At 35.2% G+C, this 27,385-nt stretch overlaps 1 protein-coding gene across 1 annotated transcript in view; it reads left to right on the forward strand.

Moving 5' to 3' along the window:
• Window positions 1–23,057, forward strand: part of LOC129228016 (glycerophosphodiester phosphodiesterase 1-like) — a 50,824-nt gene extending 27,767 nt beyond the window's left edge. Inside the window, exons 2-3 of the mRNA XM_054862643.1 lie at window positions 14,985–15,077; window positions 22,836–23,057. Coding sequence (XP_054718618.1) covers window positions 14,985–15,077; window positions 22,836–23,057 — 315 coding nt within the window. The remainder of the gene's footprint in view (window positions 1–14,984; window positions 15,078–22,835) is intronic.
• Window positions 23,058–27,385: the final 4,328 nt, after the last annotated feature.

Below are 27,385 nucleotides of genomic sequence, written 5' to 3' on the forward strand. Positions count from 1 at the left end.
TGTTCGAAATAAAGCGACCATTTCTAAAAAAAAAAAAAAAAAAAAAAAACCGAGTCCAAAACCGTATTCTAGATACTTACTAGATATTTGGATTCTATTTTTGTCTATATTATACTATGTTACTACAAATGTAAACGCATAAAATGCTTTCCACAGCTCAACAAACATTTTTGAAAATAATTTCTCGAGCCAAACTCGTAAAAAATTCTTTACAAGGTATGTACACATTGATCATGTAATTCATAATACAGTGAAATCCAGTAACAATGAACTTCAAAATCGGGACTGAAAACTTATTTGGTTGAAACGGGTACTTCGTTATACTGATATACGTTGTAACAGGATTTCACTGAATTTTTCTTTTGAAGACTTTCTAAGGAGAAAAATGATACATACCTGCATTTCTTTAAAGCATGAATGAGTATAAAAAAATTGTTTTAAAGCAGGGTTGGGTTCCCAGGGTCGTGACCCCAAATGGGGTCGTGTAGCGTTTCTTCTTCGGTCGAAACATTATTCCTACCACAGTATAGTTGGGGGTGGATCGAATCTAACATAGCAGTTTTGTAATGTAGGATCTAACGTAGCTTTCACAATGTTGCCAGGTTAGGTCCACACCTTGCGATACTTTACTGACATGTAGGCTACGTGATCACAGGTCCTTTACTTAGTCAAAAAAGGGTCGCAACGTGCAAAAGATTGGGAACCACTGGTTTAAATTTACAGATAATTAGAGAACTGATGGGGGAAGGGGGAGAACACTGACCATTTTGTTTTTAACTGGATGAATACACCATGTTCTAAGAATCTTTCGGTAGTCGTGTTACACTGAAATTTTCATAAGCTCAGACAAATAATTTGTCTGACGTCTAAAACATTTCCCCGAAACCTAAGGTTTTTCAATTTTAGCCGGTCTTTATCAATATATATTTGTGTGTATGCACTGTGCAGTCGCGTCTGTTCATAGTGAAGTCTAAGGAACCGAATAACAATTTCGTATACAGCCTCAATTTCGCTATAAAAAGGTAAACAACAAGAAGGGAACTGAACCATAAATACGATATATACGGCTTGAATATTAGTACGAAAAACCAAATTTCTAGTTGAATTTTAATTCAAAGTGTCAAAGGTCAAAGTTTTTTAATATCCTGGATAAAAAACAAATACATAGCCACAAGTTTTCAATCAAGCAATGCATTTTCTACACTTATAATTTACATCTTTTACTTGTGCTTTTAAGACGTTGTTTTTGACTTTTATCTATTTCTTGCACAAAGCTCATGCTTTTTGAAGTGCATATTTTATTTACAATTTACACATTTAAAAATTGAAGCTATTTTGGAACACCCGATTTAAAATGGTGTTAAAGCTTCATTGAAACATTATCATTATTTAATATTATTAATAAATGGGGGAAAAAAATTCAAAAAAAAAAAAAATTAATACCAAACAGAAAAGAAAGAAACATTTAGCATCCAGCCCATAGCTTTCATTTGAATTTTGACGTCTTGAATTTAAATTATGTTTTTGACAATCACGAATTGTGGTAGAACCCTACTCGTTGGGTTTCTTATTTCTACAAATGGTTCCTATCAGAATTATATTTGTAAAAGTCATGATTTGAATACAAGACGTCTACATTCAAATGAATTCCAGGGGCTGGATGCTGGACGTTGTTGACTGAATGCTGTTTTTGTCTGAAAAGTATTGTGTAAAATCGAGAGGGTCGGGAATAAGTAAAATCGATGGCGGGGACATGAACTTCACCGCCCAGGAGGAGGGACATGCTCGCGAAGACACGTGGAACAGACGAGTTTGCATTAAAAGAATAGAAAATTAAAGTCGAAAGAACATCAACTACGGACAAGTGAAAACAATAACCAACTGTGGTCGCTCAAAAAAAGAATATATTTGGTCTTGGTCAAGCAATAAGGTATTCGAGGGCGAATGATTGGTATTAGTCTCACGCAACTTTGCGCACATCTCTCAACTTTTGTTGATTTTAAATGTTAACATTTATTGACATAGAAATTACACTATTTTAATGTAAAAACGTGCAAATTAAATTACACTTGTTTCGGGGTTATTAAGAACATCTTTATCAATAGAGATAGATACATGTGTTTCTGTCTTTTACATCATTCAAAAGTTTTTATTGGGCCTGACAGATTTCTCTTCCACGTTCTGGAGTTATTTGAGTTACCCTAATTTTGCTAACAGTTTAAAATTTCTCCGGGAAGTCGAGAAGAGATCAAAAAAAAAAAAAAGAAAAATTAGAAAAATTAGAGCAATAAATGTTAGTACACTCAACAATTTATAAATTATGCTTCATGAATACTTTTATACAAAAAGAGAAAAATTAAATTGAAATATTTTTAAAATTTAAAGGATAGTATACTAATGTGTGTGATTTGCAAATGTGGAATTATATTTTCAATTCTGATATTTTTTTCTGAATATAAATTACGTATGTAAGACATTGTTCACATTCTTACAAGCAAACAATTGACGTAAATAGGGAATATTCCACGTAATTGTTACGATTGTTTGATTGATTGCAATAGTTTGCATCAATGAAAGCTTGATTGAGTGCAGCTATCAAGTTTAGGACTTCGTTTGCACGAAGCTGTCAACATTGTGTGGTAATAAAGAGGTTTCATTTAATTTCGAAATGCGAGCATGAATGAATTTTCTGAAAATTATGCTTTTAGCCGTTGCTTTTCTCACCATAGTATCCGCAGAAAGGAAAGTATTTCTGATTATGTTTATTGTTATTATTACTATTTTGAATCGCAGAAAGCAATGCATAACTAATGTAACCAAAAATTGAAAACCGTTAGGAAAAAAAAAGACCTGAGAAGAAAAAAAAAATCAAAAGTTTTAAAAAGTTATTCTATTCCTCCTAACATTTTGCATTTGAATAAGTCGAAGTACATTGTTCCAAGTGTACTGCAAGTAAACTGCAGCTTGTATTTTTAATTTAAGTACATTATTGCAAGTAATTCCCTGTTGCTCGTGTAATTCCACCCACGAAATGTATTTTCAAATGTTCTCAAACATCATATAACTGCTGCTTCGAAAATACACTTCAATAAAAGACTTACCAACTACTTATTATTATAGCCTGTTGCACTTTTCGTCTAATGCGTAAAATATTATTATTATTATTATTATTATTATTATTATTATTTTTGAAAAAGAATTTCAATTTTAAGAAGTATATTAATCATTTAGTCTTGTGTATGCTGCTCTAGTCACCATGCTGATTATCTATGTTTTTGCGGGATGATTTGTTTACTGATAGTAAACAAATGCAGCCCTGCGCATGATGAATCACCGGAAAAATATAAATAAATATCTAAAACAGTAATTGATTAATTAACAAAAATGTCAGTTCAGCGTTGCATATCCTCCATCGAATTGCAGAAGTATTCCTTTTTCGACCATATATATATATACATATATACTAAAAATAGCGGGATCCCCCCCCCCCTCTTTGAAATGCAACCATATCCTAATATGAAATTGTTTTCTGATTACGACATTTCTGCCGTTCTCACAATAATTAAAAATAAAATCAGCATCGTTCCACCTCTTGACTGTAAATATCCGATAACCGATATGTAATCTTCCCTCCTCACCCCTCACCCTTTTTTTCCGGGACTACACCACAGGTTTACACTAAGCTTATACCTCTTGTTTTATATATATATATATATATAATCATATCCTAACGCAAAAAATTGCATTCTTTAATTAAACATCAGACAAGAAACTAATTAGCTTTATGAACGAAATAAGATTCGGACGTGGCAATTGAAAACATCGTTTAAAAAAAAAAAATAAGACAATCGTTTTTCCTGTTCAATTTATGATAAATTTTCTTTTCATTCATAAATTTTTCATGAATATAAAATCTGGGAACGCATATCCAAAAAAAAAAACTTTGTTTCAAAAATTACGGCAGACCCTTTGGTACTGACTTTATTTTCTGTTCTGTTCAACCTTCGCATCGGTACTGTTCAAGTGGGGTTTCGGCCGCCAGCTAATTTCCTTGATTGCTCTTCACGACGGGGGTCATTTAGGGGTTTCTTTCCCTCCAGAACAATGACAGCTGTGACAGGTCACGTGTTCCTGCCTTACATCGATTACCGTCCACTCCATTGGCTGTTGAAATGTCAATCACTTGATTCAGGTTCACGCCCATCGTTCAAGGAAGAAAGTCATTTACACCCTAACTTCAAAGTTTTCCCTCACTGAAGAGCAGCCTTAACTATTCATTATATCCGAACAGCTGTAGAAAATATGGGAAAAGTTAAACCTGGTGGGTCTTATTTCTGCCATGCCGTAATCGGATGCAGGAAAAACCTTTTTACAGAGTTTCTGAGTTGAAAACACGCCAAATCTCGTCAATATTTATCATCCTCTATAATATCGCTAGGTCTAGCTATTTCTAGAGCAATTTCGACCAATTCTGACGACTTGAGCATATGAGCATTGTCCGTTGCTCAGCTTCAGTTTTGGGTGCTGCTGTTTTTGCATAGTGGGTTTATGCGGACATGGATTAGGGGACCTCTTACTTCCCGATGTGTAAAGAACATCCTGAAACTTAATCTCAGATTTATTTGAATTGCTCTGGAATGATGATACTTTTTGGAAACGGCTATTTTTACTTCATCCAATCTAATGGACACTTGTACGAGAGAGTCGACAAAATTTTCATCACATATGTATTTCTTCTATAATGAATCTTTTGGAAGTAAAAACAAAAATATTACAGAAGAAAAAATGCCACGATCCGATTTCAACACAAATTGACTTTTAATTATTGCCCCTAGAATTGTCTTTTAAATTACCCTTCTGTTTTTTCTTTCTTTTCTATGCGTTTTCTAACTGTTACTTACAATCTAAAAGGTCTTTCAATAAGAGCGGGTAGATGTTAAAATGGTATAAAATAAGCTATGTGTGAGGTATTAACGAAGTTCTTTATTTATTTAAAAGGCCCATGTATGCCATTTTGTATGGCATCTAAGATCGCTTATCTACTACGGATTCGAGTGGTCCATGACTCTGCTGCATATATCCAACTGAATTTGAGCGATGACCTTGGTTATGTTGTTGTTTAGAGCATCGGTTGATTGAGGCTTCTTTGTATAGACCTGTGACATCGGAAAACCCCAGAAGAAAAAGTCTAGCTGGGTTAAATTGCTCGATTTCTGTGGCCAAGTCACGTCACCTTTGCCAAAGATGTCCCTTTTTGAGCAAATAAACAAACAAAAATAAAAAAGCGGTCGCTTTAACCATAGTATGGATAGGAAACATAGCTAATCAATTTGAATTTGGTACTTTTTAGTACGGATCAAACCGTTCCTTGTTAAGCAAGCTTAGATTCCTTCCCAATTATTCCGGAACGGTCATTGTTCAAATACAACTGAACCGAATTAATCGAGATTTAGATTTAGCCTGACTTAAGTTGACCCAAATTGTACATAAACTTAGTTAAGCAGAATAGTATTCGATCCCAAATCAAATCTGATAATTGAAGCTTGTAGCTCTGCAAAAGTAGGTATCTAAACTTCCATTTTTTTTTTTCTTTTTCTCAAAGGCGATTCTTTCAGTGTTGTCAATGCAATACATAGGTACGTCAACAACTTGTGACAGTCAGAGAGTTTTAAAATGGTTCCCTGAATGGTTTAGACAAAGCAGGAAAAGTTATTTTTTTGGAGACCCATGCAACCATTCGCTTCAATTCTGATCAACATGATTTCATTTAGGTGTAATGAAACTTGACAGTTAGTCAGAATGGAACGAGATACCAATCAGTCCGGATCAAACTGATCTCAACTAATCCTGATTGGACCCGGTTTCAATCAATTCGGAATTATAGGACTCTAAAACTTAAAGTTTATGAAAAACAGTACCAGTACTATTTACAGCAAGTTCTAGCTGTATTCAAGTTCAGACGAAGAGAGAAAGCTAATTTTTTGCCCAACTGTATGCACCTCCTCTTCTCCCTTCCATTGAAAGACGTCTGTTTCTACAGTTACCAAATGAAAGGCATGACAAATGTGTTCTCATCTGTCTCCTCTGCAACAATATGAGCCATAAATCCATCGCATGGTAATGTCAATAAAATACATATCCCATGAGTCAAACCTAGATTTTCTGTCAACTTCTTCATACTTCACATTTTCAATATTTAGCTAACAGACCGTTCACGCAGAGGAGTTCTCAATCTATCACACCGACAGGGCTATTTGGAGTGTGCTCCCCCCCCCCCCTGGACAAAAGGGCCGGCAGATGGTGTCCGGCGTCTTTTGTGAGCAGCACGTGCTCAGACGGGCGCCGACCCCTCATTCATTAGGGGAGGGAAACCTTCACTGCAAGCTGTTGCCACTCGATCAGTAACAAATACGCGATGTGAAAGGGGGCGGGCGTGTTGATCGATGACGTCAATATTGGGTGTCTGGAATTTTCTGTCTGGAACTGGACTTGTCCTGAAGTTGAAGTGATATGAGTGTTTTCGGAACAGAACAATTAATTTGTGTTACTTTTGTTGTCAGATATTACAGTCTCTCTGAAAATATTGTCGATATTTTTGACCCTTACGATATGAAATTTCGCTTTGGTTTTGTATGTGTTACGGTGAGTCCGAAATCTGGTACATGTCGACATTAGCGGGTGAATGTCAATATTCACATACCTACGAAATTTGTCGAAAGACCGAATATTTCCGCTGATTCAAAGGTGAAAGTCAACATCCTCCAATTTCAGTTTTTTTACAGTAACACATACATTTCATTCTCTACAAAATAGTACACCCATCATTAATCAATTTTCAGAACCGAAACTCTGCTTACCTTCCTTCCCTCCTTACATCGATACCAACTTCAGAAAATCTAAGTTTCAGAAAATCAAGAGTTCGCACCTAGACCCATTTCGTTAAGACTCAACCACTAGATTACCAAATGATCAGTTTGCTTTCTATTCAATTCCAGATTCATTGGCTAAGAAATAGTTTTACGTGATTACGGGTGGATGAGTCCTTACAAATAGGGGCGTGGCTTAAGACTTTGGATTTTTGAAACCAATTTGGTACTGATTTGGAGGAAGGGAATGCATGGTAAGTTTAAATTGTTGATTGACTTACAGCAAGCACCTTGAAATCTTTCAACAACGTTTTTAAAATAGTCATAAAATCGTCAGTTCTAATATTTGGTACAAACATACTCAAATGTAGTAACTAATTTGGGACAAAACTTTCGACTTAAAAGTAGCTACTGATTTCTGTCGGAAGGGGAAAATATTTTATTACTTAAAAAATGTTAATATTTTGTTCTAAACTAACTACTTAAGACAAAGAATAGTACAAAAAAGGAAAACAGTTATAAATTCTGCAGCATCTAAAAATTTAAGGTAGAGTAAGAGGCTTCTTCACTTATTCTACCTTATTGGAAACTCGGACGATTGTCAGTTTGCATTTATTGAGTACTAGGGGCCCATCCCGAACTTGTTCGAGTTAAATAGTTATAACTTTATGAAATATTATGCAGATTTTTTTTTTTTTTTAATTATGGTAGACAACATTTTTTGTTCCGTTTTTATGAGGTTTTGAAATAAATTGATTTATTTCATTTCCTAGTCAAGAGAGACCACACTTTACTTTCCCCCGTGAATAATATAATCTTAATAAACTTGATATCGTACTGAGAATAATTGTACGTTTGACCTTCAGTTTTGATGATGGTGATGGCATAAGAAATTTTCAGTGGAAATTGCAATTACTTATATTGGAAATGGAAATGTGCAAATACCATAGGAATTCAATGAGCGGACTGACCTGCCGCTTGTTCTGTAAGGATAATGATCTAAATCATATTAGTCCATATTGATTTTACTTGGGAATTCATTTCTATTGTATACTTTCGAGAAATTAAAATTTTGCAACGCAATTATTGGAATACTGCCTTTAAATTTAATAGACTGAATATGGGCTTTTAAAAGTGTTCTTAAGGTGGAGATCGTACAGAGTTCCTAAAAGGAGACGCCTTTAAACAGGCTTGAAGTATATCTGCAAGCGTTCATCTAGGAAACCACAGGCATGGTTTGATTAAAGTCACCGGTAGATGCGAAGATGACACCTCTCATAATGTTGTCTTAACCTTTTATTTCTTTTAGAGTTCTATCAATGAACTCTATATTCAAACAGTGGCTGATCGAACATCCGTGCTACATTGGGGGCTGACCTTTTGAAGAAGCTTTGCAGATGGCTCAATTTTTTCTCATGAAAAGTACGGAGTCTTTCTTCAGTTTTAATTTAGTAAAAACAAACCGCTCACACATCAGGTGTATTGAATTGAGGTATTGAAGGTATTGAATTGCGATAATGTTCTGAAAGAATCATTAAATTAAAAAAATCCGATTGACAAAGGATATTCTATTAAGAAGCGAGTTTTTTCCAATCCCGGGATGTCATTCAAACTCTTACTCGTTTTCGTCGGAAAACTTGCTTTTTTTTTTTTTTTTTCTTTCTTCGTTTTTGCAATTTCTTTCGGATGGGATATTTGTAAAATATTTTTTCGTTTCAAACATTTAGATACGATCATCATGAAGAAGAATTCTTAAAATCATTTTTATCTCTTTTTTTTACTTTTTTAATTTCTTTCCTATTGCATGTTTTAACTCGTAACTGAAAATGAATGGAAACTATGTGCAATTACTCTTTGACTTAAAAACTTTCTAAACTAAGTACAACATAAGTGAATTCATTAATAGAGGTTTTTTATGTTGATTTCAGTATGCATATAATACCTGAAGTAATGTACGCAATATTGCAACTTTTAGAAACACGGGCTTGCATTCACATAGAGCATTTGACGGTTCTTAAGCTGACAATGTTATTACTTTTCTCTTCACTCACGCTTTTTTTCTCGGCATATCGCTCGAAGATAACTTTTAACCAGAAATAATTAGTCATTCGGAATTGGTTTTTACGAATATAAGAGCAAAACAGTACGAAACATAAAATGGTAGCAAATCAGTTTTTAAAAATTAGTAAAAATACATAAATACATAATTTATAGCCTATGTCACTCAGTAAAATTGCACCTTTCATATAGTGAAGGATTTTTCAAAAATAGGTGTAGTGGATCCGGAGACTCACAGAACATATGAATATTCAAAGTACACCCGCTCTCTTTATAATATTAGATCAGATAAAAATACCTCAAAAATAGTCCGAAATGCATGAAAAAAATTGCAACTTTTAGAAACACGGATTAATGTCGTCTATCGACTTGAACTCAAATACTTATTTGCTCGATGCAAATCTCAGTTATAATTCATTAAATAAGCTTTCACGCATAAACATTTTGTGACTCAAAATATTTCGCAATGTCCAAGGCTAATGGAGTGCTATATACTTTAACCTCTGCAGCCTCAAATTCATGAAATGGTTTGTGCGATTCTTACGCCGATATCGCGATTTTGTTTTTCCTTGTCACGTATTTTTATCCCTCAGCATTCAGTTCAAACAGAACCTTCGACCAGTCTGTTAGTGAAACTGCACGACACTCGGTTCTAAATTTTACGTGTATAAGGATAAAACGTAACGAAAGATATGCTAGTGGCAAAGACTATTGGTTTAAAAAATAGTATAAGTATATATATGCTTAATGCCTATGTCACTCAGTAAGAATGCACCTTTCATATAGTGAAACAATTTTTCTAATAGTTGCAATGGTTCCGCGGTGATTACCTCGAACATATGAGGTAGTGAGAAGCAAAGGGATGCAAGTGGCAAAATTAAAAATTTGGAGATAACCAGTACAAATGGTAGGTGAACCTCTCCTCTGCCTTGGGGCAAGAGATGGTACTAGTAGCCCTGATAGGTGCTGCTGTACAGCATGATTTAGAAAAATATTTCAATGAAAGCCTACCTAAGATCTGATCTTTAAACGCGTTTTACTCGAAACTTAAAATAATCCACTTGCATCCCTTTGCTTCTCACTGCCTCATATAAACATACAAAAATCCGCCCTCTCTCTTTAAAATATTAGTATAGATGTTTCAGGAATCTAAGATCATTCTTAATCTAGGATCATCCGTTCATTTTTTTGTCCATACTGGATCCTTGTTCAGAGCATCCTGAAATCTCTGAAAACAAAGTTCTAACACATAGTCCTAAAATCATCAGTATCAATAACCAGTACAAAAGCATTCAATTGTAGCAACTAGTTTTGGACGGGTTGAATATTTCATCCGTCTTATTATTTTTCAATTATAGTTTTCAATTTACTGAAAAAGTATCGCCAAAGTGGTGGTGTGAAGTTGGGAAACTGGTTTTTGAGGCTTTAACTTGGATATAATAACTTTCCAGCTTTGTAGCCATGGTCCTTCTGGGATGCTTCCTGCTGACATTTCGCATGAATGTCTCAGGCTTCTTCAGAGCACAAATAAAGCCTTAGATTTAGAAGTTTTTAAAAGTAGGCCGCAGTGTTTAACAACCTCGAATCTAACTCCTCCATCCCTCCTCCCCATTCCGTACTGTTTTTTGTTTTTTTATTTAAAAAAATGGTTGTAGTCTTTAATTTTTACAGGGGGAAAAAATCTATGATAGAGTATTTATCCTTAAGGTAGTACAAATGTCAAAATCACAGTTCTTTAAGCTTTAACTATTTTTTTTATTTATATTTTAATCGTTGATTTACGTTCCTTCAGGTTTGCTGTGCATAAATTTGTCACTTCACGTATAAGAAGGCTTGTTAATATCACCTCTTTCTGAGGAGGGGGGGGGGGGAATGTATACTCATTACACATGTGCAGACGAAGACTTTTTCAATGGTTTTTTTTTTCTTCGCAAAACCCTAGAATAGGCTCATAAAGTTCCCCTGGGCAAAAAAAATCTCCAAGTTAATGGAACTAACAATTCTTAAAATTTATTCACCTTTTTGTTATTACTGTTGCATGTGGTCGATTATTTATCTTAAAAATGATAGCGGAAAAAATGCAATAATAAATACTAAAATTGATCCCCGAATAATTATTTCTTTGGAACGATTTTTTTTAATGGTTGAAAAATCATCAGATGTTAACAATAAAAGGTTTTACTTAATGTTATGATACTATTTTACAAATACTAACAGGCAGATAGGCAGGTATGGGTCTAGCACGTAAATGTCATCTAGGGCTGGAGCGAGGAATATTTTCTTTTTTTCTTCTTTTCATTCAAAATTGCTCAGTCTTTGCCTAAATCTATATATTTTTGTGAAAATATTACGTTTGCTTGTTGAAATATTTAATGCTTATATCTTCTTCATTAATAAAGCCAAAAATCCAAGAATTTCAAACAAAATCCTAAAAACCCAAACTCTCTATTGAAAACAAAAGTTTTGGCAGCCTTGAGAGCCCGTCGTCAGGAAGAAATAATGGGGTTGTTTCCTTCAGTCAAAAGTACTACTTTTAGTCATTGAAATGGATAGAATAAGCAAAAAATAAATAAATAAATAACATGGACCCAGAAAATACTTTCATTTTCCCAGCAGTTTTTTTTTTAAATTAATTTTTTTAAATGTCCGATTTTTCAAACAAGGCGTGGTCTGATGACGTCACAAATGATGCACTTTGCCGCATCTTTCTGCCACGACGTTTCCACATTATGATAATCAAGAAGCGAATTAAATGTTGCGCTCTACGTTTGCTATCAACCATATCGTTGCCAATACACGAGAGTAAAGATGCGAATTAAATATTTTGCACTGTGAATGGCAACACAGAATGGCATTTCATCATTTGTGACGTCATCGGCAGAAGCCCTAAACAATGAAAGCGATCCGATTTAAGTATTTTTTTTAAATATTAAACAAACAAATTATTTAAAAAAAATAGTCAGATTCTATGTTTTTAAGCATGCTCTTTCAGAAAAAATGCTATTAAAATTTTGGAAACGAAACAATGTATATTTATATATGTACTAGAAAATCGCCCGTCAAGGTATGACGGATAAAAATTGCTTCTACGTTTGGACGAAGCCATTGCCTGTTTGGTGATACTTTGATAGTTGAAATTGTAAGTCTAATTCCAGTGGATTACCCCTAAATTCCAGTAGGTAGCGTTCATTGTTGACCATTTTTTCGTTTCTTCATTCCCCGATGACAGTTTTACCAGTAAAACAGTTAAGTTACCGGATCGAGTTCAGCCTTGTCCTTGTCATAATGAAACCTTTCCCTGCATGTTAAACATTTCCAAAACATATTATCAAATTATCATGCCGTGGCTCGAGTTTCATTGTTGAATCACGCGGGTTACTCGATCATCGGCTATTATTTATATGAGGATGTTCAGGGAATTTTTTGGAAGTGGAAACATCTCAATTATCCGAATAAAACTCTGAGTTTTACGGAATGATCATAGGTATCATTTGAAAAAAGATAAAAATGATTATAATTTCGCAATACTGCCTCCAAATGTTCGGAATAAGATTTTTTTTGGGGAGGTTCATGACCTCCCGGTACCTTCCATTTAGGGGGTGCCTCTGTGTATGTATGCATTAACCCTGAAATGCATCGTGTTACCACTTGGCTACATATCCAAATTAGCCTTTTAAAATACTATATGAACGAATTGAAACTCTGCAGTTGCCACTAACCAAGAAGATACTGAAGATGCAATTAAATCAATTTTAAACTTGTAAATGCTCCAATCTGATGGGGGAGAGTAAATAAATGAATAAATTTCTTCTTTCGAAAATGTAGGACTTTTTTTTAGTTCAGTGCGCTTGAAAATGCTTACTTTTAATTATATGACGAATCAAGTCTTACTACTAAAATAGTAAAGCATTTTTACAATTTTTATTATATTTTGGGATATTTGGTGGTAAATTAGTCGTTGGTTTTATAGTTAAAGCCCGATGTTGTCAAGTGGTTGTTCAACCGTAAAACATACCTAAGTTAAATTATGATTTTTTTAAAGTATTTTTCTTAGGATTTGAACAGAAGTTTAAAGCCACAGAACATATTTTAAAGTACTGAAAAAAAATGCATAAAAAGGTTAAGTTTTTTCTTCATGCAACATGTATTGAGTCTGTACTCCCCGTCCTCCTCATGGGGAAACTTTGAAACGACGAACAAAGAAGGGTGTGAACACAAATTAAAAGAATTTCCTTAGTAAATAAATACAACAGTTATCTCGAAATCTCTATTTGTTTAAATACCATTTGTTCTCGGCGAACTATTATGCTTAATCACTCTTTCTGCGCCCTTTTCTCGTCATTCATTACATTGTTTTCTTCATTGTCTCTGCACAAACACTTAAAGTAATGGGAGATCCTAAAGGGTAAACAATAAATGAAAATGGCCATGTTCATCAGCTCCGGAATTCGTCGCTTCCCGCGCGTTGGCGCCCATTTTTGTATCATGGAATGTTGTTTGTTTTTGCGATTGGGATGCTGTTATTATTTTGGATTAGCCAGGCGACAGTCCACTGGGCGAAGACAGCGCGAGACGATTCTTAATTTTTGTTATCTGCTGCTTGGAATTCATCAACGACGTTCACTTTGGCGCCAAAAAGTTGATATTAATAATTTCTAGAATTCTTAATTAGAACATTAACTGTATTTTTGCAGTGTTTTCTTTCTTACAGATTTTGTGGATGAACATACCGTGTTTCTCCGAAAATAAAATCCGTTCCTATATTAAATTTTGCTGTAAAAGATATTCTAGGGCTTACTTTCAAGGGATATCTCGTTTTTAATAAACGATAATTAATATTTGTTCATGTTCAAAAAGACGTGTATATAGGTTGTCACCAAAGGTCGTTTACAAGCTTAAAATGCTGATCTGTCATATCATGATGAACAAGATTTACATAGGAACATGTGTTCGCAAACGCGATGCTGGCGTACTACATGCTCACAAAGTCAGACACTAACGGATGCACAACATGTCGGTTTTAAACAACATTTTAGTTTTTAAGGAAAGCTTAAAGCAGTTCCTAAAATATGCGTCCTGCTAGCTCTCATAATCGCGTCGCAATGACAACGCAGTGATCGGTGAAATCTTGTCAGAATGGATCGTTATTACGACGGTCAGTACTTTGTCGTTGCGACGCGTGTATGACAGCTAAAGGCATCAAATTTCAACAACAGCTATAAGCCTTCCTTGAAAATTAAAATGCTGTGTGAAATCGTCTTTGTGTAATAAATATGCGACATATGCATCCGTTAGCGTCTGACTTTGTGTGCATTTAGTGCACCAGCATTGTGTTTGAGAACGTTTGTTCCTATGTAAATCTTGTTCATCATGATATGACAGACAAGCATGTTAAGTTTGTAAACGACCTTTTGGGACACCCTGTATAAGCTTTGTGAACAACCAATTTTACTGCTCTTAAGTGAACAATCCATTCACAGATTATCTGTTCCTCCTGAAACCTGGAAAAGGAATTTAAAAAAAAAAAAAAAAATTTTGGTTGAGTGAAACATTTAAAGCTTTAAGCAAGGATCCTGAGTCACGTGATATATTTGATAGTAAATTATTGGAAGAAATCGGGTTTCTTCCATTCGTTTCACGTAAAACGTGTCTCCAATTCGTCGAAGTTGAAACTTATGAATTGAGATCTTTGCCTCAGCATTTCCTGTGCCAGCAACAGGACTTGCTCCCTCCAGTTACTAATCCCTGCTCTAAGTTGCGTGTAGTGAAGTTCATTGTCCATCGTCGCGTCGTTCATTATCAATCCATTGTCCACCTTATAATTAATAGTGGTCGTTCCAGTTCTCTTCTAAAAGCTTTTGTCGCAGATTATGTTTTTGTGAAACATCAGAAAAATATTCACTGGGCCCTAAAATATCGGTTCATTCAGTTTGATTCACTTAACGCTGCTTGAATCAGCGCCTTCAGCAGATTCAAGCATAGTGAAGTGAATCCAACTAAGTGAAGCGAGATAAGGGACAATTGTTTTCGATTACTACATGATTATATTTTCTGTTTCAGGCTGTTGCCATTGTAAGTGAGATGTTCTCCAAACATAAAGAGCTCTACGAACACGCACTGGTCGCATCGTTCTTCCCATCATTTATTTACCAGGTAAGATTCTAAATTTTGTTATGGTATCATTAAGTTTATTTAGATATTTTATGAATCACGTTTACTTTCACACGTTCAATTCGCGTTCAGGCCGTTGAGTGAAAGACTGGTGAAAATCAATGTTCGATAAAATGAAGTAGTACGATCGATCTTAATTAATTTTTATTGTGTTTAGCAAATTATTTGTTTTTTATTAATGGGAAAAATGAGAGAGAGAGAGAGGGGGGGGGGATGTAAAACATGTAATATTTGAGAAAATGTGAAACAAAGCAATATATACATATTCTGTGTATGCAGTGGCGTAGCTACAGTGTTTGCCGCCCAGGGCGGTCTCTCAATTTGCCGCTCTTTCGTTGTGAAATAGCTTATACACAAAACTCTCAAACGTGTTTAAATTAAAACTAGCAATTTAATTTAAAAAAATAGACCTTATTATTCTCTATATACTTTCAAACGAAAAAAGCGGGGGGGGGGGATAAGAGCCCACACTTGAAGAAAATTGCTAAATTTAAGTCAAAAACCGCAATTTTAGCAAAGTTATTAGAAAGGGCGCGTTGTGTGTGTTTTGCTCCAATTTTTTTTTTCAAAATTAGTCTCTTTTAATGTTTCTTTGTTGGCGTTAGGGGATCGGTAGGCAACGAAAGGAAATTTCACGAAATTTTAAAATGCAGGTTAGCCTACTTTGAAGAAGTCAAGAAAATCGGGAATGGTCGGATACTCAAAGCGAAAATTTTAAGCTCCTAAATATGCAATTTTAGGCTTTCTTTGGCAACGCAATTGCATGCGTACTCTAACGCAGTTGGAGGAGTTAGGGGAAAGAGGGGCACCGAGGTTTCTTACTTAAATATTTTTTTAATTGAAATCATTTTTAAGGGCATCTTTGGTAGTTGAAAGGGGAAAGTTCGGATTCTTTCTTTGGAAATTTTTCGGCACCGAAGTCTCAAAAACGCATTTCCAGGCTGTCTTTGGTGACGTTGAGAGGTTCCCTAATGGCTTTAAAAATTTTGTGAAGCGCCAAGCGGTTCTCTCCTGAAAAATTTTCGTAATTAACGTCCAACTTTGGGCTTTGTTTAATAATGTTAGGAGGAAGAGGGAACAGAGGGAGATTTCCCTCTAATAATCATTCTTAAAGCTGAATTTCATTTTAGACTATCAGTTAGAAGGAAGGGTTAGCGAACTCTCCTACTCACGCAAATTTCTAAGAAAGAAAATTTTGGGCTATCTTTGGGGACGTAAGGAAAAGGGGTGAAGAGAAATTTTTCAAAATTGAAGTTTTAAAAACGCAGTTTTAATCATTGGAGATATAAGTTGAGAGGGGGAGGGCGACTATGATATCTGTCTCGGAAAAATTCCAAAATTGAGGTCCTAAAAACGTATTTTAGGCTACATTTGATCACTTTAGGAGATAAAGGACAATTAGAATTCAAATGCTGTTTTCACAAATTGATATTGAAGTATTGAAGCTTTAAAAACATAATTTTAAGCTAGATGTTGAGACTTTAGAAGAGAGGGTGGGAGTTTTCTTCAGGAAAGTTCTCAGAATTGAAGGCCTAAATATATGTTTTTTTTTTGGCTGTATTTGCTACGTTAGAGAAAACGGTAGGGCTAAGGGCTCGGCCCAGAAAGTTTCCAACATTAAGGTCTAAAAACGTATTTCTAAACGTATTTGGTGATATCAGGAAAAGGGATAAGATATTAAAGCGCTCTCCCGCCTAAAAACATTTTCGCACTGTTCGACTACAGATTGGGAGGGGGAGAAGTTCCCAACCGGAATTATTTGGAACTGAATAATTTAAAACGCATTTTAGACTATGTTTGGATAAGTTGAGGGTCCAATCCAAATGTTGAAAAACGAAATTCGCTTACCTTCCATAAGGAATAGGTTAACATGTGATCTAAAATTGTCGGATAGATTATCTACTCGCAAAAGCGAGAAAACGGAAATCTCTTTTACTTCGTTTGAAGAAGAGAACTCTTGTAAAGAGTGGGAAATCAAAGCAAACTCTGAAAAATATAAAGTGTGACGAGCAATAAATTGTTTCGTGTAACATTTAACACCCCCCCCCCCTTTTTTTCTTACTCTTGTCACCATTTTCCTGAAGTAAAAAAAAAGGGAAATTTTTGTTTCACGTGCAGGCTTTCAAGAAACTCTAAACTTAAAATCATGTATTAGCTTTTTCTTATAACAAAAATCGGAAAAGTTCATTGTTTTCGTCTTCCTGAAGTTAACCTCTACAGTCTAAATAACAGATTTTTAAGAAAATACTATGCACTTTTCATAATGCACTCAAAAAGACAAAATAAGACAGACTTCTCTGGGTCATAATGGAATATTTAAGTATTATTCCTTTAGTTTTCAATTATTCCAATACAATGACACCGCAAACGAAGAAAAGAGCGGCTCAAGTCAGGTAGACACCGCAAACGAAGAAAAGAGCGGCTCAAGTCAGGTAGAGAATTTCTTATTATTATCGAGCTTTCAATCATAAATTTGAGCTTTGAAACAGGCATATTTTTCTGGGAAAGTTTGGTTTAAAATGACCTGAGCCGCACTTTTCTTCGTTTGTGGTGTCACTTTCTTGGAATATTTGAAAACTACATGAATACTTAAATTGTCCATTATGTCCCAGAAAAGTTATTTTGTCCTTTTGAATGCTTTAAGAAGAGATTTTCTTGCTTGCAGTAATAGATTAAAACCATAATTTCCTTATTTAGAAAATACTTTTAATTCTTCCACATCAAAAGGGCCAATTTGCCGCCCCTAGAAAAAAGCCGCCCGGGGCGAACCACCCCCTCCGCCCCCCCTTAGCTACGCCACTGTGTGTATGTAAATTCTAAATAACTGTAGTCATATACGTATACTTAAGTTAGAAAGATATAAATGCATAAGGATCATTCGAAAATTGAATAAATCCTCCACGAGCTGTAAGGACAGCTTTGCAGCGTTCGGCCTGCAGAATGTAATCTTGACTAATTTCATACACAGACTCCTCTCCTGAAGTTTTATCTCAGTAGCAGGCTGCTTTGTACAAATTTTCTAACTCCGTTTATGCCATATTTTTCTTTGGGATGTAAATCAGGCCTTTTGAAACTTGAATGCCAGATTTTTTTTCAGGTAGAGCATGCACCTCAAGAGAGGAAATTGGGGAAATTTACTTTTCGAACGTCCTTAATATTGTGGGGACAAAAACGTGTATGCATGGGCACCCATATGCAAAGTTGCATAGGGGGCTCAAATATTTTCCCCGTGGTTTAGCTGGATATTTTCCCCGTGGAAACTGATTTCAGGACAGATTAGAGTCATTAAAATTTGACATTTTTAACAACTGATTCATTATTGGCTGGAGAGGAAATGTTTTTACATTTTTGCAAAGAAAAAAGTACTAAAAGCAAGGAAGTTCTAATTTCAAAGGGGAGGCTCGAGCCCCCCCCCCCCCTTGCCCCCTATATGGGCGCCCTTGCTTGTAAGTTAGGCAACAAAATCAACCATAAATAGATTGGATTCTACATGCCGGTTTCTCTGTGTGACAGGCGAAATTCGGGGTGCCGTCCTTTAACTGAGATGCTGTTGAATAATGCAACTTCCAGCATCTTTTAAATGATCTTGATTAGCTGGCTTTAAACACCTTTCCAAGATCTTGGTATAAAAGGATTCATCCACTGTTCGGGTTATGAATTCAAGCCTCTAGTAGATTATTTGAGAGGTACTGGAAATTATATTTTCTAATAGAACGCTTCACCTGTCCTACAGCGAAATCGGTACGTCAAAAGCAAATTCGTGATGAATAATTTTGTGTTCTTATTCACAAACTTTTATCCCATTTTCTCCCTCCCCCCCCCCACAAGTCATTTTACCCCCAATTTCCTCCCTTCAAGTACAGACCAAAATAGGAATAAAATCTGGCATTAAAAGTTTTGGATTGACTGAGAATAGTACCGTTCTGAATCCCAACGAAAGTTATTGGCCTTCAATGGGTACGAAAATTGCTACTAAAATAAAAAACATTTTAAGCATCTGGTTCCATGAAAGTAGAAGAGATTACATACGGTAGTTGGTATCTTCTGTGGCGGATCGCTGAAAAGGCTGGCTTAATATCATATGTAATGTTTCTGACGGATGTTCAAGAATTGATTACTATTTGCAGTGGCGTACCTAGCAAGGGTGACTACCCAAGGCTGTAATTTTTATTGTCACCCCCCCCCCCCCCCGCTCTACAAACGCAAAAGAAAAATAATAAAATTTTTATTTAAAAACATGAAATTCGTGCAATTTTCAGGAAGCAACTACACCTGCGTTAGAACGAAATTTTATGTGGGCTAACGTACAAAAAAAAAGGGCATCCGGGGGGTTGCCCCCCGGAAATTTTTAAATTTTACTCTTAAAATGTATTTTAACTTCACATTTTCCAAACTTGTAATTCCACTTTGGATGTCACCCCCCCCCCCCTCCGGTGACACCCGGGGCTTGCCGCTCCTCCTGCCCCCCCCCCCCATTCATAGTGACGCCACTGCTATTTGTACTCATATGTAATGTTTCTTTAATGGTTACAAACACTGTACTTTACGTACCTGTACTGTACACTATAGTACAAATTCGCATCATTAAAAACCTTTTCTGACTAATCCGCGAAAATACACAAAATATAGCCTCCGGTATCATCAGTCTGATGGTCTCTTCCAGTTATATTGGAGCTAAGGTGTATGTTCACATAAAGGGTTCTAAGGACCTTTAACCTTCAAAGTTTTCGATTTTCTGGTAAAAATATATTTTATGCATAATTTAGTTCTGAACAATTTGATACCTTATGTTATATTACATGATATTTCAGAAAGTTTCTTATATATTTCCGTAACACTTTTCATGCATGTTTGTCTGGTATATTTTTATGATCTGAACCTAAATTTCAACTAAAAATAGAAAGTTAATATTTAAAAAAAAAAAAAAAAATATTTTTGCCCAAAATTTTAGAAATTTTCGATATTAACATACAAATTAAAAATAAATAAATAAATTCCATAAAGCAAAAAGACTTAAAAAGTTGATTTTTTAGTAAAATTGTTACAAACAATTCTCTATGTTTAGGAGCGGAGTTTGAAAGTTGTATGCGGTAAAGTAAGGTTAGTTTCCAAGAGTATAATCCTCTCCGAGGATGTCCGAGTTCTATTCATGCTGCTTGATATGTGGCAAGACCTGTTTATTAAATGTCAAAAGACTTTGTAAAGGTATTGAATTGCGATAATGTTCTGAAAGAATCATTAAATTAAAAAAATCCGATTGACAAAAGATATTCTATTAAGAAGCGAGTTTTTTCCAATCCCGGGATGTCATTCAAACTCTTACTCGTTTTCGTCGGAAAACTTGCTTTTTTTTTTTTTCTTTCTTCGTTTTTGCAATTTCTTTCGGATGGGATATTTGTAAAATATTTTTTCGTTTCAAACATTTAGATACGATCATCATGAAGAAGAATTCTTAAAATCATTTTTCTCTCTTTTTTTTACTTTTTTAATTTCTTTCCTATTGAATGTTGTAACTCGTAACTGTAAATGAATGGAAACTATGTGCAATTACTCTTTGACTTAAAAACTTTCTAAACTAAGTACAACATAAGTGAATTCATTAAAGTATCATCAGTCTGATGGTCTCTTCCAGTTATATTGGAGCTAAGGTGTATGTTCACATAAAGGGTTCTAAGGACCTTTAACCTTCAAAGTTTTCGATTTTCTGGTAAAAATATATTTTATGCATAATTTAGTTCTGAACAATTTGATACCTTATGTTATATTACATGATATTTCAGAAAGTTTCTTATATATTTCCGTAACACTTTTCATGCATGTTTGTCTGGTATATTTTTATGATCTGAACCTAAATTTCAACTAAAAATAGAAAGTTAATATTTAAAAAATATATATATATATATTTTTGCCCAAAATTTTAGAAATTTTCGATATTAACATACAAATTAAAAATAAATAAATAAATAAATATTTTTAAAAAATAAATAAATTTAGGTTCAGAGGTCATAAATATAAACCAGATAAACATACATTAAAAGTTTTACGGAAATATATAAGAAACTTTCTGAGATATTATGCGCGCAAAACGAGGAAACCGAAGAAACCGGCACCTGAGAAAAAGAGGCTTAAACAGCTGCTGTTAACATAAATCTCTATGGGGAGAGTTTACGCATTTTTACGATAATTTGAAAAGTTTTTGGCGTATGGTAATAAATAAGGTATAAAATTGTTTAGAATTAAACTATGCGTAACACATTATTTTTTCCCGAAAATCGAAAATTTTGAATTTTAAAGGTCCTTAGACCCCTCACTTAAGGTGTATGGTTCTCATGCTAAGTTCAATACAACCTGCTCCGGCGTCGAGATCTTTGTCGCCTACTTTCTGCCGACATTTTTAGTTCTGTGTAATTTAATTAACACGGGACGCTAACCAACTTCTTTCTGGTTCACTGTCACTTATTCCATCATTTAAAATTACTATTTTCATCCACACCATTACATAAATTGCTGTGAATTAAAATGGATCAGGAAGTTTCGCTGTTGGGGGATAATCATAGCAGCAGCTACGTCGACAACATATTTTGGTTATTCCACCTTGTCTAAATCCAAACCCAGCACAATTCTTCTCATGTTAATTATGCCAAAGCGGCTTTTTACCTAAAAAGAAAAAAAGAAAAAACTAATAAATATGTACGAAATGTGAAACATCAGCTTTTGTTCCTGCTTACTAGGGAATAAGTCATTTCACATAATGCTACTTTTGACGCATTTTTATTAATCGATCAGTGTATTATACATATAAAATATTTAAATTTTCTTTACTTCTGTCTGCAAGCCCTTTAGAGGTTCTTTTACAACGGGTGTTTCTAATTATAGAATGATCAGCTATCAAGTGATTCTGATGCTTGAATGATTACTGTTTCTGAAATGATAGAGTCCATAACCGATCATAAGAAAGAAACGCTCGATTCTTGATTATGGAATCACTCGACACGTTGTAATCGAGTTCTGGTATGTTCTTGTATAGTCGAATCGATTATAGTCGATCGATTACACTAGTCACTTCTTAGCTTATAACCAGCTCGCTAATACAGTGGCGGTTAAAAGAAAAATTGCATTACCCGCGCCGCAAAGGAGAGGAATATCCTGACTGCATTCAACACGCAGTTAAGCATCCCTATCTCAGATGATTTGGGAATATATTTCTGATCAAGGAGTTGGTGGGCTTCACTTTGTGCAAGGAACAGTAAACGCTCAGGTGTATATTGGCATTTTGGAGGAGAAATTGTTTCCTACTAACTGGGATCACTTTACTTCAGTTCCCAAACGTCATTTTCCAGGATGATTCTGCTCCACGCCATAGTGGAAAACTGGTAAGTAACAATTTAAAAACCTTTATCCTGCCATTAGACTTAAATGGACATTGGGTTAAGTAATTATTTTTCTCTAAACTCACACGCATGTTCAGAAATGGAAAAAATGAGCATGGGGTCAACAGTTTGCCTTGGCCCGGAAACAGCCCCGATCTACGTAAACAATTATCGGATTCCTGCAGTTAAATGTTTATTTCATAAGTTTTGCAAAATTTCACATACATTCATCTTTAATCGGTCGACCAAAACTTCTCACATAATCCCATTGTTGTGAAAATGCGAGGGTGATGCATTTTTTTACCAGCACTGTATAACTGGTTTTCCTACCCAACTTAAACATAGCACTTTTTTTCCCCCGCCTTCATAGCTGAGACGTGTGGACCCCAAGATAGTGACTGCCCTGACCTGGCGACCGCGGTTTATATCCTATGAGGACATCCCAAACGGCAGACCCCGTAGCTCTTCAGCCTGGAAGACGCAGCTGGCCCTAGCAGCCGACGCCGTCCTGGATTGGGCCTTCCACAACGTACTCTGGTATATGTGCGGGGTCTCTGCCGTCCTGGTGCACAAAGATTGCCTCTCGGCGTGAGTATAAGTCTTAATTTTATAAGTACGGCTTTGGTAAGAAAAGGCCTGACCTTAACTTACTGAAAATACCTTGCCTTCAATCTTGGAGTTGAACCGAACCATCGTTTCGCACTCGTCTCGTCAGTGCTAATTCTATATTAGCTACCAGTTTGTTTGACGTTCTTGGCTTCATTAAGAGGTTTTCCACCTTCAGCTCCGTCACTTCCTATGCCGGACTAATGAGTGCTAATAAGCACGAAACTGCAGTCCTTGGCTGGAATGACTGAGCTGGTGGTGTATTTCATGCACTTAAGAGTGTACTTCTTTTCTGGGAGCTTGCTGTAAAGAGGAAGCGTTTTTGGCACGGAGTTGCGTTGGGTTACCATCGCCCGCGTGTGCGAAATTTACTTACCTCATCTCATCTGATGACACTTCCCCTCTTCAACGATTTCTCTAAAATTAAATAAGCACTCTCAAGGTTAAACATCATTCTATCGAAACCAAACAGTGCATGATTACTAAGGTTTTGCGTAGTAGGTTCCAAAAGTTTGGGTACTAAGGTTACCATGTTGTTAAAAGAAAATTCGTTTGAAGTGCATTCTATTATTATCTCTTCCTTAACATTCGGCTAGTTTGACAATGCGTGCGCTATCGATTTTGTTGAACGCTAGCTCTTAGGCGATGTGAGAAACATGGGTTTTTGAGACAAATGGCTGTATCACTAAATTTTATGAACGTGTGACTAAAACTAAGACTGCGGAGTAGGAGGAAAAATGTCAGACTCCCACTCGGGAATTACCTTTCGACTCGGACTTTCTTACTTTTAAAATCTGTCCGACTCTGACTCCACAGAGCTGGCAGAGTTGCTGACTCCGTGAGATATTTATCGACTCCAACTTTGATTCTTGACATTTTAAGCCTTCGACTCCCGACTCCGACTTCTTTACTTCAAAATCAGTCCAGCTTTGACTTCGCAGCCCTGGTTAAAACAACTTCAGAGACTTGAGAGAGGCTAAGAAGGAAGGTGTACGTGTTAGGGGGGTTCGAAAAAATCGATTTCTTTATTTCAGAATCGCGTTACCTCTCAAAGTTGTAGTTTGGTATCCTCAATTGGGAAAAAATAATAATAAATTCTAAGTTGACATCTTTAATTTGCGTATAAGACTGAAAATCTGAAAAATATGCTAAAAATTTAATGTTTCAAAAAATAATATAATTAGTTTTTTTTATATTTTTATAACGCAATAGCCATAAATTGTCAGTATATAGCGTAGTTTGAACCTAAAAAAATATTTTATAGCTTTTACATGTCATCTTTCGTTTGCGCATACGCCTTAAACTGGTTAAAATCTATTGCCCAATCTAAGGCGTATGCGTTAACGAAAGATCTTATGTAAAAGCTATGAAATATTTCTTAGGTTCAAACTAAAAATATAAAAAACTAATTTTATTATTTTTTGAAAAATTTAATTTTTAGCATATTTTTTCAAATTTTCAGCCTCATGCGCGAATTGAAGATGTCAACTTAGATTTTTTTATTATTATTATTATTTTTTCCCAATTAAGGATACCAAACTACAACTTTTGAGAGGTAACGCGATTCCGAAATAAAAAAGTTGATTTTTTCGAACCACCCTTGTGTACCTGGTTCCACAATGGCGAGACTGAAGTATACGAATGGTACTTCCGTTTTTAAGACTAACAAGATTATTCTGAAGAAGAGTTGTTTTGCCAAATGACACGTAGTAATATAGGACCGGACAGTCGACGCATGCTGCGATTCTTTGTCAAAATCCGCTCGCGGCTAGTCTTCGTCGTCTTAGCGATGTTTCTAACTGTTTGACAGTTGTATTTGCTAAAATTTTTGTCAATAGCAAATCAAAATTGTAACTGATAATAATGTAATTTTTCTATATTTAAATAAAGTTCCTCAGAGACCCACTTGCTCAGATTTATCTGAGCATTTAAAACCGATAAACCGAGCAATTGGTAGGTGCGGGTGGTCTCTGAGGGTGTCAAGTAAGATAGTTGCTTGCTTTTGAGATACCAGCTTAACACTTTCCTCAGGTAGTTTCGCAGGTCACATACAGAGCGCTCATCTTAAGTACCATTTGTACACCTCCAATCTCGCCATCGTGGAACTACGTATTCACTTTCCTTAGCATCTGAAAGCTCTGAAGCTGTTTTAACCAAACGTTGACAAAATTTATCGTTACAGCGTTAGTCTCGAAAACCCATGTTTCTCACATCGCCGAAGAGCCTTTTGGAACCTACTACGCAAAACCTTAGCAATCATGCACCAGGGGCACCCCCAATGGGAGGTCACTGTGCCCTCCCCAAAATTTCTTTATTTGGCAAATTTTGTCTTTCGGTAAAAGTTAGGAGTTCTCTTCGGTAAAATTATCACCATTCGGCAAATTGAGAATTTCCGCACTCCCAAAAATGGTTCGGAATGCCCCTGGCTCTGATTTGTTGCGATTTGCCGTAAGAGGGCGTGTTCCTCGCCTATTTAAGCAAGTTGTCTTGTATCTTTTGGCTTATGTTATGTTAAGCTTATGTTGGTGATGTTATGTTACATCAGTTGAAGGGAGCCGCCAGCCCTCATAATACTGGCAAGAACGAGCACTGCCTCGTTATCTTCATTCTCTTTTAAGTTTTAAATAAAAGTTAGTTTTTAAATTAGTGTTGATTTTTGGAACCACCGATAAAGCTACACAAGTCAAATTTTATATGGTGCATTACGGCCACGAATGGAGCTGCTATGAATTTGAGTAAAAGAGAATGTACAGTGAATTAAAGCTTCGACAGAAACTAAGGTAGGCTCATAAACTTCATTATTCAGTTTATTTCAAGTTTCAATTGTACGAAAATAAGTTTAAAAAAATGACTTCAATCCAAGAATTGGAAAGCGATAAGTTTCAAAAACTTACAGCAAAGAGAACTGTTTTGCGAAGGTTGACTACTCAATTAGTCGATCAAATTGAGAAAAAGTTAAAACATGTAGGTGAAATTGATGAAGCAGAATTACGCGACGATTATGAACTTTTAATTGCAAGGTCTAACGGATTGACAGCGCTTGATAGCGAAATGTTAGAATTTATTGAACTCGAACAAATAGAGAAAGAAGTAACTTTAAATGATGAATACGAAGCTAAATGCCTAAAGTTTTCTAAAAGAATATTGCGTTATTTAGAAGATAAAAATAAAGGCAGTCGAAATTTAAGTTCTTCAAGCAACCAAAGTACAAATGCTAGAATTAATGAAAACTCTAGACAAGGTTCAGTTAAATTACCTAAGCTAGTTATAGGAAAGTTCTCAGGAGATCCAAAGCATTGGCAAAGTTTTTGGAACAGCTTTGAAAGCACAATAGACAAAAATGAAACAATTTCAGAAGTCGAAAAATTCGCGTATTTAAAAGCCCTTTTAATCGGTCAGACAGCTAATGTTGTGTCTGGATTCGATCTTTCAAGCGAAAACTATGATAATTGTAAAGAAATGCTAAAAAATAGATTTGGCAAAAGAGATATCATAATTAACTCTTTTATGAACAAAATAATTAACTTAGACGAGGTTAAGAGCTCTTCCAATGTTCAAGCGCTACGGAGAGTTCATGACGAAATTGAAATCGCTTTTAGAAATTTAGAGGCAATGAATGTAGAATCTAAATCCTTCGGACTCTTATTAATGCTTATTTTGCAAAAAAAGCTACCTCATGATTTAATACTGCAATTTAATAAGCAGAGAGAGGACGGTGATATTGAAATTTCTGAATTCATTTCATTTTTAAAGAAAGAAGTGGAATGTCGGGAAATCACTTTAGCAGCATGTAATGAAAATAAAGCTTCGACAATTTCTAAAGGTTATAGTAATCAAAAGAATGTTAGTAAAAAGTACGATAGAGATATTGCTACAGCCAGTGCATTGAATACTTCCGTAAATCAAGTATGCATCTTCTGCCAAAATGCGCATAGTTCCTACAAGTGTAACATTCGTGCAACGGAAAAAATAAAACAGCTTAAAACGGATAACAGATGTTTTAAATGCTTTAAGAAATTTCATTTGAGTAGGGTTTGTAATGATAAAAGTGTTGTTTCAAATGTAATGGGAAAAATCATCATGAATCGATTTGTTTCAGAAATAGTGACGAACGTTCTAACTCAAGTAAATCTTTAGAGCAACTTAAAACTTCGGAAAATACTTTAGTCGCTTCTAATTCAAATAATGAATCTGTAGTTCCTAACGTAAATGCAAACGCTTTTGTTTCTCAGAACTGTAGTAATACTTTGAGCGCGAAAAATGTATTGCTACAAACGTGTACTGTAGTAATTTGTACAGAATCAGACTCGAAAA

This window comes from Uloborus diversus, chromosome 8 (genome assembly GCF_026930045.1).
Source record: "Uloborus diversus isolate 005 chromosome 8, Udiv.v.3.1, whole genome shotgun sequence".
NCBI classification, from domain to species: Eukaryota; Metazoa; Arthropoda; class Arachnida; order Araneae; family Uloboridae; genus Uloborus; species Uloborus diversus.